The following is a 14,516-nucleotide window of genomic DNA, read 5'->3' on the forward strand; positions in this document are numbered from 1 at the left end:
TTTCCTTACTTGGGGCATAGCGCCATGATGCGTTTGGGCGACCGAGGCGCTTTACAAGTGTCGATAACACAACATAACATATTTTGAACTCATCTCATATCCTCCAAATCTGTCTCAAAGCATGGTCCGTGGGATCCTTTCCACTTAAGAACATTCGCTTATTTCCTACATTATAAATGTACGGTCCACCTACCAGGAGTGCTATGTACTCATGCTATCGCAAAACATTTCTCCCCCAGCTGCTTCCATCCTACCCTCTGACCGAAGCACCTCTTCCTTATTGCCCTTCCGCTTACCCTTCCCTTGCTCCCTTTCCTTCGCACAGACTAAAGTCTGGATATCCCTGGCGCGGGACGACATAACGCATGTGCACCGTAGGACCCCAACTGTCCACTTCACTCATGCACACTCAAGCATCCCCTGGCCCCCACTCCCCAGGGGTGTTGCTACGTCTGGAAAAGATCCGGGGCTACCCTAATGTCAAGACTGTCAGGGCTAGCTAGCCTTTTGCTTGTAGGCGCTAAGCTTCTATCCGGGACTGGAACCAAAAGACCCGGGGCTGTAGCCCCCCAGCCCTCCTAGTGACACCTCTGTGGCCCCCCCATACCAGCACCCGCATCCCACCCTGCCTCCTCTTTAGCTGCACCTTAGAGCCCTTCACCCTGCATTTCGGCACCCTCGTGCCTCTCACCTCATGCATTTTAGAACCAACAAAGCACCATCCATAACTGCACCCTAGAACCCTGTATGGGGGGGGGGGCTGAACTTTTACTCACAGGGTCTCAGTGGGGGGCGGGAAGGCCGGGATGAAGTGTATATCTTTGCAGGTGACTTTGAAGCTTTTCCACTCAGAGCAGTCGCAGACGGCCGGACAAAGCTCAAACTCTCCGCGCGGGCCGTCCCGCGCCGCCTGGGCCCGCATCCCAGGCAAATGGAGAATCAACATGCATGGGAGCAGCAGCAGCGGTGGCAGCGGCGGTGGCATCTCTATGTGGCCTGCCTTCTCCTGGGCAGGAAGGCGGTCAGACCTTCCAGCTCATGTCCGCTGGGCAACCTCTTCACCACCGGGGCAGCCGGCCAACGGTAGCCTCCGAACGACGATGTTGGCGAGAGGTGCGAGTGAAGAGATAAACGAGGCCCTCAATATAGGCTTGAACCACCTGAACTTTGAAGAACTTCCTCAAGGTGGATGCGATGTGTCCAACCGGGGGCTGCGATCGTTGCCAAGTTGTACTGTCTCTCCTCAACGATGGACGGACCACGAGTGTTTCCAAGTGTGGTCAGGCACCTCTTCCCAGCAGTCCACCTTAAGACTTCAGTGATAATCAAGGTTGGTGTCCCTCAGCCAGGTGTCTCACTGCCCAATCAAGGTGCACCTGCTGTCCTCGTCCCCATTCTCGGATGGACTGGTTGAAGAGATTTTAAAGTTGTCCGACCAACCCTTAACAGCTGTCCAATGGAACACTGGAAACTTTATGAAGGCTGGCAACTTTTCCCAAACCTCAAGGTGAGGTGACCGGACAAGCCACAGCAAGGAGAACCACAGTCCCCGCTGTTCAGGTGACTACTCCAAGGCGTCGTCAAGACTGACCAAGCACGTCTTTCCAGATGGCCGACTGACCGCTACACAAGTTATCTACTTTGACCACTCATCGGCTTCCCTCGTGTTGATTAACCCCCCCAGAAGTGCCATCAAAGCTAAACCAATCTCCTCGTCCCAGCAGGTAGAGCCATCAAAGTTAACCAATCACACCTTTCCAAATGTCCGATTGACTTACTGTTCCACCAATCCTCTCGTCCCAGCAGGTGCAATGGCCACTGATAACTTTGCAATTCGCCGGCTAGTTCTTCCCACCTGAGCAACCGACCATTTGAGTTACCAACACCTTCTGGCCCCCCTCTGCTTCGCCGTCCGATGCGCCGCGTCAAATGTTCTCAAAGTTAGCCGGCCACCCCTTCCTTCCCGGCTGGTCACTTTGCTGCTAACAGTTTTCTGTGAGGCTGACCAGCCAGTCTCGTGCCCGTTTTCCACTCGGCCAGCTGGAGCCTTAGAAAGGTTGACGGGCCATCTCTGTCTTTGGCTGTCCGCTTGACCAGGTCAAGTGTTAGCTACTCTTGTCACAGCTGTTTGTGTGGCAAAATTAATGAGTTACCAAGAAAATGTAACTTTTAAGCATGTGGCTATGCTCTCCAAAATCTAGTTGTGGTTGGGGGGCACCCCCAGCAGAAACGTTCTTCTCCAGATAAGCCTCTTTGCCCCTTCCTCCAAGTCGATCCGAATTTCCGCGTGTTTTTCGGACTTCCCCGTCCTCTGCCTCTGTCCCCTCTTGGCCCAAAGGTAACAGTGGTCTTTATACCATCCGCCGCTGGTGCGTTTTGGGGGCTGTCAGGCTGAAGCAGCCCAGGGCTCTCCCCCCTCCACCCCCTTATCCTTCGGGGACTCCGGAGGGGGGCCCTGGCTCCATCCTAAAAAACAAGGCTGCTGCTCTCATCATCAGGCGCACACCTCTCTCTCCAGAGATGGGTCTCGGCAGGCTCTTCCCCGGCGGACCCCTCTAGTGCATCGCGAGAGAGGCCCCCCATTGCTGTGCCTCGCGCACGCAGCGCAGCCTGCAGCTGGAGCTTTTCGCATTGTTGGTGCGGCTGCGCCCCCTACTGGCTGCTGTTGGGATGGCGTAGCTACTCAGAAATGTCAGGCTTCCTCCCGAATCACAATTTCAATGATGCAGGACAAAAGGTGGGACTGGGAACCATCCTTCGTACTGTAGATCAGAAAGCAAACATTCAACGTGAGAATATATATACACAGCACACAACTACCAACCTGCTACATTTGGGAGCAGTCTTACTTTAAAGAACTGAACCATTTCTAGGAAATGGACAGTGAAAGAGTCCAGATCCTGTAGAGCACATGTTTATTTCCAAAATGTTTTAAAATCTACATTTACTTGTACATGTCATACCATGAAGGTAGTTTGATGTTAACCACCCTCGAGTTTTATTCTTTCTGAAACATGTCAACTACGTCACAATGACTGCACCCAAACAGGGACAATTTCAGCTGAGACTGGAACATTTTCTGTTTTTGTTTGACCAACACAGTCGTGCCTAAAAAAGTGGTACTTTTGTTAATTATAACAAAAAAAATCGAAATTTGTCCAGGCTCCTTGGAGATAAAGGTGACTGCTTCTGACTGTAAACGCCCAAGTCCACACAGCCTGCGTGTGAGCATCGATTATTGGGGTACAACCTATTGGCAAAAAACACCATATTCTTACTGAATAAGCACCTAACAAGCAAACAATAAATAAGCTGCACGCGGGCTCTTTGGGTCGTAGATGAACACAATGTAATGGGCATTTGTGTAGCGCCTTTCACCATTGGTATGGTCTCAACGCACAGAGGGAGTTTGCATAGTCTAGTCAGGAGAGGACAATTGATGTCACGCTGTGTGGGAAGCAGTGCTAAGGGAAAATGTCTCGGAGTATGCAGGGATATTTTTTATTTTTTACTTTTATTGTTTAAAGCACAGACCTAGCTCGAGAGCAACGGAGCGCTATACAGGGTGTGGGGAGACGGAATTTGGGCTGCCACATTTTAACGGTAGTGCAGTACTGTCAGTTCTGTTCATGAGTGTGCACGTCCATTGGTATTAGTCCTTGGTCAGGTGTTGTTGAAAGCACCATGTTTTGAGAGATGTTGCGAAATTGAAGAATTGTGGGGGCATTCCGATCTGACCCCGGGATCGAATCCCAGAGGGTGAGTGCATGACAAGAGAAGGATTATTTGAGGTTGTGATTCAAGCCATTTGGCCAATTTGCTGCGCATGGTGCGTGTGCAACCAGATATGTGGAGCTTAGCCACCAGGTACATTCGTGTGCTTCTCGTGACTGCTTTGTAGTTCATACGTGCAGTCTTGAAGAGTATCCTGGCTTAGAGTGGAAACCAATGTAGTTCGCGTTGGATGGGGTCATTCGTCAAATTTTTATCTTCCTGTAATAAGTCGTGCTGCAGCACGATGGACTGCTTTTAAGAGAGCCACGTGAGCAGCTGGGAGCCCTGTCAGGAGAGCATTTTCCCCATTGATGTGTGAGAGCACAAGGGCCTGCACTATGGTCCCGAAGTCCTGGGCGGGATGAAGCGTTCGATTTTTTGGAAGGGTAGAGATTCTGAGCCATGCTATTTGGGCCTTCTTGGCTGTGTGGTTTGCGCTATTTACTCTCCTTTACAACTGAGTACGGTCTGCGTATTTGGAGGATGCGATATTGGGATTTTCAAGGAGAGTGCCAAAAGGCTTCACGTAAAGGTTAAAAAGTATTGGTGAGAGGATGGAGCCTTGGGGGACTCTACAGGAGACCTGGAGTCGGGTAAATAGGGATTGGTGAGAGGATGGAGCTTTGGGGGACTCTGCAGGAGACTTGGAGTCGGATAGAGCGCAATAAGTTCATCTGGACAGCCTGGTGTCTGCCTGAGAGGTAGGAGGTAAACCAATTCAGGACAGTGCCAGAGAATCCCATCCTGTCAGCAAGGAGGGAGAGAAGGATGCGGTGGTCGACGGTGTCGAATGCAGCCGAGAGGTAAAGGACAACAACGAGGCATGAGTGCACCATATTTATGATTTGGAGGGTATCATCCACCACCTGGATGGTGGCTGTCTAGATGCTACATTTGGACGGAACTTTGACTGATAGTCATTAAGGAGGTGGAGTGTTAAATTCTGAAGAGTAGCTGTGTGTCAACCACTTTTCCCAAGATTTTGCCAATAAAAGTGTGCTCCGGGAGCCCCAACCGACCCATAGAGTCAGGGTTTGCCCAGAAGCACTTTAAGACAAGATAGCAGCACCCTTGAGATGGATGGGGGTGCAGATTAATACTCCAACACCAAATCAATAATGACAACTCGAGGGTTTGGCAAAGGGATTCTCTTTAATGACAAGTACAAAAAACGGAGAGTCTCATGAATATCAGCGGATGCGTGACCTTCTCTCTCGCTTCTCAACTCCAACGAACTTCATAAAAGACATAACATTTATACTGAAAACTTGTCATCATTGACGTGTAACACTTAAAAGTTGGCATGCACTTCTATTGGTTCAGAAAAGTTAACTTTAATATAGGTACTATATATGTATATGGTAACGGAATAAGGGATTGGGTAAACACTGTCATGTGGGGCATCTAAGCCCGTCCTTGGAAATGGCTACTGTAGACGTCACTAAAAGTAAGACGCCCTATTGGTTCTACTAACTATAGGACACTAGATTACTTGGTCCCTTGTGATTGGGTTGGCACCAACCCCACTCATACTTTTTCACTTTGCTTAGCAGCACGCAGAATGGTCAGCTAGGTGCAGGGTACCCCTTAGCTTCCCTGGCCTTCCTCCAATTATTGTCACATTCAATCATCACTTTAGTGGCCATGTGTCAATTATTTCACTGCAGTTGGCCTTGAGACTGCATCTCCTGTCTGGAAAAGTTCTGATATCTTCGCCTGGCCTGCTACCATGCGTAGGTGCGAAGGTCTAACTTCTCCTTGCTCGGCTGGTCGTGATTTAGACACCGTGAATTTGCCTCTTCTTCATGTAATTCATGTATTTGATTTTCGTTTCACCCACCACCTGCCTTCAGTTTCTTATCTTGACCTTTCTGAAGCAGGATCTTCTGTTCTTAGCTTCAATTAATTGTAGCTACTGTTCGTCTATTCTACTGATATGACCTTGGTTTTACTGGCACGAGTTGCCTCTGCTGAGTTTCGTTTCTGCCGCTTATTCTCAATTTTGCTAAATATGAAGCTTTCCTCGTGTGGCCTTTAGTAACTTTTGGGTTGATTCTGCTTCTTGTGCAAAGTGGAAATATACTTATATAACATGATTCCTTTGAGGTAGATATGTGTAGGTGGCACTTGCCACAATATCTTTCTACTAAGCATAGCAAGCCGCACGATTTTCCTAGCTTTCTTGCGGTGCCAAGCATATGTGCATGCGTAAACTCGTTGAATATCTTCATCATGCTCATGGCTTAAGCTTCTTGCATTTGATATCGTCCTTTCACTTTAGGTTCACGATATCCCTGGCCCATTGCGTTTATCGTCTCTTTATGTCATTCTCTGGTCGTCATATCTTCTGTATATGAGTCAATCTGGGTTCTCGTGACGTCACCATTCGTCTTCCAGTAAGACATTTTTGGTTTCTTCAGGGACTGTACTTAGACAATCTTCATTTCATTTCATTTGTTGATATGATTTTACTGTCCATGGTTTTCTGGGTATGGGTACTTCAATAGGTGCTGTTCTTTTGATAGGTACTGGACAGAGCCCCACTGAGGCTCTCTGCTGGTTTATTTGCTCATCATACGTCACATATTTCGGCGTGAACGTCCCTGGTACTTCAAAATGGACGGTTGGAATGCGGGCTGCATTTGGGAACTCCTCTACAAACGGAAGGTCTGTAATGGGCCGGTAGTTGGCTAGATCATCTGGATCTAGGGTTGGATCTTTCAAAAGAGGCCATCTGAGACCAGTTTGACGGTGTCCGGAAATTATCCTTCTGCGAGGGAGACATTGATGATGCTGAGAAATGCACTGAGCGCTGGGCCTGTCAATTGTTTAATGATGAGGGAAGAATTATATTGTCAGGGTAAGAGGTAGGTTTGAGGGAGGCAATACTTTTTAAGAGATCCAGGGGAAAGAGGAGAGAATTCAGTCCAGAAGGGCAGTGTGCATGCCGGTGTGCAGGGGATGCTAATGCTGTGAGAGGTTGTTTCGATGGTCTATCATTTTTGTATATTTTTTCAATAAAAAATGTGCTGATTCCATTGCATTTTTCCAGATTTGCTGGTACATGGTTGTTGGTTGAGGGTTTGGTACAATGCTTTACTGCTTCAAAGACGGCTTTGCTCCTGTTGGAGGCTGGCGCAATGGTGGTGGAGTAGTAAGCAGCTTTGGCCTTGGTAACCAGAGTCCTACAGTTTGCGCGGAGAGATTTGAGGTTGGTGAGGTCTCCGGAGTTATGGTGTTTTGCGCCACTGTTTCTCTGGGGCTCTGATTGAGCATTTGTTGGAGGCTAGCTCAGGGGTTTACCATGGGGCAGATGGCTTGATCTTTGGCAGGCTGGATTTTAGGGTGGCATGACTGTCCACAAGTTTCATAGCAGAGTTGTTGAATACTTCCAGGAGAACGAGGCATTCCCTGTGGTGGGGAAGTCTGCAAAGTTTGCTTCCAGATCATTGACCGGGAAGGTTTTAAATGAGCAGCATTGCATGAGAGGGCATTTAGCCTGACCTTTGTGAGCCGTAGTCGAGTGGGGGACTGATAATGGGATGGCAGCATGGTGAGACAAGTCAAGTGGGATAGGGTCTGCACAGGCGAGTCAGGGGTATGATGTGAAGACTATGTCTAGGGTGTTGCATTTGTTGTGTTGGGGGGGGGCACAATTTGCTTAAGGTCCATGGAAGCCGTCAGTGTGAACCGCATGCTTCGAGTGTGGTTGTCAGCCTGTGACTCTGGGATGTTAAAATCACCAAGAAAGACTCCCTTAGAATGTGCTAATTTGGCAGTGGAGAGTACGCTGGAGATGTCTGCAAGGAAAGAGTCACTCCTGTGAGGTGGTCTGTAGATGAGGTGGAAGGTGATGGATTCCTTGTGATAGAGGGAACCGGCAGGCTAGAGATTCAAAGGTGCTTGTTCTGGGAGAGGGGATGATGGAGCATGGCCAATCGCTGTGGTGGATGATTGCCACTCGGCCTCCTTCCCTTCCTAGCCAGTCGGCATGTTGGATGCAGTAGCCATGAGGTAGGCGGATGTCGAAAACATGAGGGGAGGCGTAATAAAATAACAAGGAAGGAAGGCTGTTGAAATGGTCACTCTCTACTCTCTTGTCTAAGTTAACTGGGAGACAGTCCTGAAATGCTGGACCTCGATTATCACCAGTTATGGTTTCATGAAAAAATATGTAAGATACTTTATTGTACATATAATATATATGCAAAAATATTGTGATTCATTTAAAAATGTTTGCAGTCCACGCCATCATTGGATCAATTACTTTCTAGTATGCATACATCAATACAAAAATTCTTACATGTCATGTGATATTCACATATGGCATGTAATATTCACATATGGCATGTAAAATACACATTTGGAAACAGCACCAAGACAACAATTATGCCCGCATAGTGTTCTTGGAACCTGAGTGTACTATAGTACACATACAAATATCAACACTCATGTGTTGCCCTACATGTTTCTGTCCCAATACAGCCCTTTCGTGCTGAACATTCCTCAGTGGCTAAACTTATTCACAACCTTGTAATAAACTTCTTGATGAGTGGGAAGCTTATATTTCAACCGGTGAACTAAAATAACCCATCTTCCAAAATCCTTCAAGGTCCATCTGGAATTATCGCCCATGGTCACCCTCAACCATTAGTGTTGAAACCACACCATTGTTGTATGTGTAGTTCTGTTCAATTTTCTTTCAAATGGCTGCTGTATATTCGCTTCACAATGTTTGTGCGAGATTGCCAAGCGGTCTATGTCCACTTATCATAGTCGTATTTTGTTGTCACTTCTGCCAGGTTCAAAATACTGCGCTATTTCGCCTGTTCCCAATTCCTTTACATGGCATTTTGAGGATGGGGTAAATCATGTTTCGGTGATGAACAGACCATCAAGGTTGCTGTCCGAGATGAGGTCAGCGATCTCTCCAGTGTGAGTGACTACTGAGCGAACATTGATCAAAATGAGACGGCGTGTGCATGTGGTCCGTGGGTGTTGGATGGAGGTAAGCGCAGTATCGATGAGGTTCGCTAAGGTAGCTTGCCAGAGATTCCCAGGGTACTTGGCCATTCGAAACCTAGTGAGAATAGGGATGGGCGGTGGAGGGAGGAGACGCATGGTGATATATTTTGTTGAGTAGCAGTAGTAGGAATTAGTTTGTAGGTGAAAAGCAGTTTTATCGGGCCAGGCCCATGACCCTATTAGGCCAGTACAGGCACAAACAGGTGAGGTCCTTGTGTTCGCCCATCCTTTGCTGAGGACACCTGTGATTAGGATGCCTAAGGAGGACTAATTAAATAGGTGGTGGGCGGAGCTACTGAGTGGCAGGGCCTGGTCATGTGATCAGCAGCCTACTCAATGCTGTCTGCCTGGAGCTGGCCTAGAGTCCTTCATCTCGCTTGGTAGATGAGGGCCCAGACGTGGTCTATGAAGAAGCCGGGTTCAGGTGATAAGACTTCACCCTTTCCATGATCTTCTCTTAGATCCGTGGAGGTTCTTCGGAGGCAGTCACGCAAGGCGCACTTAAAGCAAACAGCTTAAAAAAACTTTTAACGCAAAATACAATTTAGACAATATAATGAAGGAAAGGCAGACCAGACTTTACGGTTCTTTTCTGTCAAGACTTATTAAACCCACAGCAACTTCAAAATGTACCTACAATTGTAATTTTTATAAGTCTCCTAATAACCCCAAGTTCATTATCGGATTAGGCCCCAGAGACAGAAGGAGCTTTGCCTAACAGACCAACTCTGCCTGGCAGGAGGGCAAACGCGCTCACCCAAGCTAGGCCTGATTTACCTAGGCACACAATGCCACATAACCGAAGACATACAAGGGCACTGCAGCAGGTTGCTAAGCAACCATTCCCTACGCTAAAATTGAACACAACATCATCCCAACAGGAGGGGCAGGAGAATTCCACAGAGTATATTGGTTCCTGGTTTAGTGTCGCAATACCTTCACAGGACTGAAACGTTGCAAGCTACTGACCAGGGATAGAAAGTCACTCATCGCCTGCATGGTCTACCGGCACAGAGCACTCTTCCAAATGCACCAAGAGCCAATTATCACACCAGTGGCGAGTGATATGATTGCGACGTACCCTGTTATGTGGCAGTAGGGTTATAGAAACTCTTGATATGGATGATTTTTAAATGAGAGGGACATTTGCAGTTGAAGAAAACACACCTAGGCTGAATAAAGCCATGGCATGCATCAGACACCGAACTCCCATAATCCCTAGACACTTGCATAACATTTTGGTGTAAGCCCGCAGCTCTGAATCCAGCACTATGGTTTGCTTCAAATCTGAACCCCAGGTCCAGCCCACCACAGTGGACCCAAGGGATGATTTAAAAAAAAAAAAAACACTGGTATGTTGATAGAAGAGAGGGGAGATCAGGAAGGATTCCCACCCTTCCATTAATTACTTTGGGTCTCATTACGGGTCCGGCGGTAACCCTTCCGGTGCTACCAGCGGGTTGCTGCCGGACCCATAATAATTGACCGGCGCCTGACTTCCCTGTGCCACCGGGCTATTACAAATCCAGTGGCCGGAAAGTCAGACGCCGTTACATTTGTTAATCCGCATTCCCATAGAGTCCCATTGGACCGGCAACGTTAGCAATGGTGCCAGTTCTCCTGTGACAAATCTGCCTACTGTGGCCGCTGCAACCGGCAGGGTCAGACCTGTCGGGCACAGCGGTTCCAGCAGGCAGACTTGTAGTTTGTCAGTCCGGACACAAGGGTGCCGGTGAGCTTAACGGCACCCGTGTTTCCGGACTGGCAACATTATAATGAAGCCTTGGGGATAGAAGTGGAGGTTTTACACACATCATAACCACGGACGTCTTCCCTATCCCCAAAGTTAATTTGATGTAAAGGCGGATAACATTTGTTTTGCAATAGATGGCAGACTTTGCCCTCCCCTAATTCAAAATTCTCCTTAGAGAAGTTCTGCACAATGATCTAGTCAGATAGCACAGCCAGTAGAGCACTCACTTTGACATCTGAGCTTGCCAATGCAGGTTCGAATCCCAGCAGGGCCAAACTCAGCCTTTCATCCTTTCCGAGGTCGATAAATGAGCACCACACACTGTGGGTAATAATAAGCAGCGCTCAGATGCCTGAGGGTTCGTAGCACTACATAAATGCAAAATGATTGTCATTATTATTATTATTGTGATGCAATTAAATGAAGCATTAATACACTGCATTCTGAGTTCATGAAGTGAACAGAAGAAAAATATGCAACCATCCGAAAAACAGTTACTGTTACGGTAACTGCGTTTCGGATGGTTGTATAGTGTGCTTCTGTTCACAACTACAGGTTGGTTAGACTAAAGAAAATGTAACGTATGTAAACATATCCTATGTAAAGCGCTTTAGATTAAAGCGCTATATAAAAAACACATTATTATTATTATAAATGAATGGACCAGCATTATATTTATATGCAGGGAGGATCACAAAGAAAACATACAATAGATAAGAAATCAGATTTGACATTAAAGAGATGGGCAAAGAGGGGCGCCATAGGGCTCCTTTCGAAGCATGAGAGAGGTGGCATGTCAGCTGCCAGTACAAAGGTAAATGAGCATTGCTTGGTAATTTATTTATTTATTTTTACATTTGCATAGCACACAGACAGCCCTGGGGCTTCGAGGCGCTGTTACTTGTGAGAAGCTTAGTTACATGGGAGGAGTACAGGTTACACACATATATATATACACATGTAAACATGATATATGTACGCAGTCTGGATAGACAGGGAGTATACCTTCCCCACATAGGTCACAGAGTTGCAAGGATGTGGTGGAGAGCAGCGTTTTCACAGCTTTGCGGAAGGCCGTGTGTGAGTCATCCGCTGTTAGGTGTGGTGGCGGAGCATTCCATTGGTGGGCTGCTAGGTATGGGAAGCTGGCTCCTCCTGCTCCCAGGCTCTTAATTCTGGGCACTGTGACCAAAATAGCAAACACAGGGTGTCATCCCGAGGTAGGGGGATGACCCAGTCATTCCAGTGCAGGGATAGAGGGGGACTGTAGGAACACATCAGTGGGTGGCTCAGCATGTTCTATCATGCATGTTACACATGAAGCATATGACAAGAAACGCCCTTAGCCTGTCCCTTCATTAGCTCCTTCAGCATTTCAGTCCAGTTCCATTAGAATGAAAGGGGATGAGGGTAGTCAAAATTAGAGCAGAAAAAATGCATTCACTAATTTGAGCAGTGAAATGCAGTCCATTAACAGATGTGTTAATGCACGCTGCCAGAAATCTGCATGCCACCTGTGTAACATGCAGACCATGCAACACTTTCCAGACTTGTATTCTTTTAACATTGAGACGCTGTGTTTCTAGGTATTTTCAAAGAGTTGTGCATAGCTCCTCGGAGTGACTTGCGGCCTCTTCAGGGAGCTTTCATGCCAACAATTACAAATCTACTTAGACAATCTAGAAACAGAGATGATGGTATGGTATCCTCTCGTCTTCTTCTTCTTGCTGATAGATTTTATCCATCAGCTGTGATTTTTGGATACCGATGCTTGAGCCTCATTACTACATCTTCTCGGGTTGAGTATCTAGTCGTGGGTTAGGCTTCTTCTTGGTCTATGTGGTCTTGTCACAGTAGGGCTGGTATGGAATTGCTTATTTATATAGTGCCTATACACAGGCAAGTGTTTCAAAGCACTCAGCAATGATGAGCAATTAAAGGCGGAAGATAGTAGAAGAGACATTCAGATGGGAAAAAACACCCCTTACCGTAGATGATGAGGATTTTGCAAGCCATTGAGGAGTTTCGTGACCAAATAGTGCAACGTGGTTAGAGGCAGAATCTCTTTATCAGATCATGGCACTCCAGGGAGGCTTGCAATATCCTTTTGGAGATGCGGTAGAGGGTATTTTATTCCTTATAATACATGGCCTGGCCGCCATTCCTTCAATAGTTGGTCGCTTTCTCCCTCTAAAGCAAGTGTTATTCCAACTCTTGATACATACAATCAATGCAACAAAAAAACCCACATACTATGCATTTTGTAATGTGTTGCAAGAAATATTTTCAGGGGTTTAATGCGGTGAATTAGAAATACGTTTTGTGGTATAAAATAAGGGAAAACATGGCAATGGATTGCTGGCCAGATAGCACAGTGAGCTAAGAGCTCGCCCCTGATATTTGTGTGCAGTCTGCTGTGGCGGGTTCAAATCCTGGCAGGGTCACCTCAGCCTTTCATCTTTTCTGAGGTCGATAAAATGAGTACCACTCTGTGGGATAATAATGGCTTCTGCTATTCTGGAGGATAGCTCAGGGGTTACACGCTCCCCTTGGAAACAAAAGGATGCAGAGCAACACAGGTTCCATCCCCGGGTCCAGAAACCTCAGGTTTATAAATAACCAATTACAATTTCAGTGCTCTGAAGCGGAAATACATTGTTTTTATTGCTCTTACATGGTAAACAGCAGTGTGCCAAACAACCATGCTACCATACACACTTCCTGCTTGTTCAGAAGAAAGGAATCTGAAAAGATCATCACGGCTTAAATTAAGTGCTCCAGTGGCAGCGGAAATGCTGCTGGCTGCAGGCTGAAGCAGCCGGCACTGTGACACCTCACCTCAACTGAACCCTTGCCAGTTATTGGCTTGGCTGTTAACGCCCACTGGTATTTGGTCACTTGCGCTCCCGAACAGGTGGCCTCTGTTGTCTGTTAATACCTGTCTCCATGGTTTAAATCCAGGATCGGCAAACTGAGGGCCTGATTCGTGCAAGTGTTTTATAATGGCGCAATCCCGTAGGAAAACGTTCTGTGAATCAGGCCCTTAGTTTCCCAGAGTTTTTGGAATACAACTCCCATGATGCCCTACCATTGCCTACACACTGTGGGTGGGGTCGATACAAGTTGCAGTGCAAAACATCTGGAGAGCCCAAAGGTTTCAGACCCCTGAGCTAAACGCAGCGTTAGGTTTGGAAGGGGAGAGGAAAGAGTACGTGCCTATTGCTGGTATTTAGGGCACAGATGCAACAGGTTTTTTTTTTTATTTTTGAAAACATGTCTGCAACAGCGGCCCTGAGAAACCCCCTATTGCTGGAAATGTCAGTAAAGAGGAAAAGAAAAGTGATTAGGGTCGAGGACAGAAAGGAACAGCTGAGGAGACCATTTTACTTAGTCTGGCATGAAAGTTAAGACCCACACCAGGGCTAGACCCACACCAGGGCTAGACTCATAGGATTCAATCCTAATTAACCGAGCGCTTGACCAGAATAGAGTGCCCTCAACAGCAAACGAGGTGATCCGGCCAGAAGAAAAAGTGTGGCCGTCCCGCTATAGGTCATCCAATTATTACGATCATTTCAGACCGAAATCACAAATGATTCACAATAAATTAAGTGAACAGTGCTGTCCCGGTTCTACATGGTTTCATTAAAGTCAATTACTTGTTGGTAAATTACTTGGCTGAAATAACCTCGTGGCATTTTCTTTAAGGAGGGATGCCATAGAACACACCCCCTATTTACCCACCCACCCATATCCCTACCCCTCAACATATACTTGCCTAATTTACCGCCACAAGGCAATTTCCGCAAGAGTGAATTCCCACAAAGAATTTGCATCGATGAAACAATAGTGCACAGTTTTTCAAGTGTTTACAAACAAAAAAGTGCTTTCATTGCTGCATCCATAAAAGGGATATTTCTTCACCAACAGACATATTACAAGTAGGGGTGGGTGAAATTACCAC

General features: G+C 46.9%; 1 protein-coding gene across 2 annotated transcripts in view; it reads right to left on the reverse strand.

Moving 5' to 3' along the window:
• The window catches only part of TSHR (thyroid stimulating hormone receptor), a 672,050-nt gene that overhangs the window by 545,535 nt on the left and 111,999 nt on the right, over positions 1-14,516 (reverse strand). Inside the window, exon 1 of one of the 2 annotated variants that reach the window (XM_069637859.1) lies at positions 777-2,561. The exons of the other annotated variant lie outside the window; for it this stretch is intronic. Within the exon in view, the coding sequence (XP_069493960.1) occupies positions 777-985 (209 nt within the window). The 5' untranslated portion in view covers positions 986-2,561. Of the gene's footprint in view, positions 1-776; positions 2,562-14,516 lie in introns of those variants that run through there. 2 annotated transcript variants of the gene reach the window in all.

This window comes from Ambystoma mexicanum, chromosome 14 (assembly GCF_040938575.1).
Source record: "Ambystoma mexicanum isolate Mex_15411 chromosome 14, UKY_AmexF1_1, whole genome shotgun sequence".
Lineage (NCBI taxonomy): Eukaryota > Metazoa > Chordata > Amphibia > Caudata > Ambystomatidae > Ambystoma > Ambystoma mexicanum.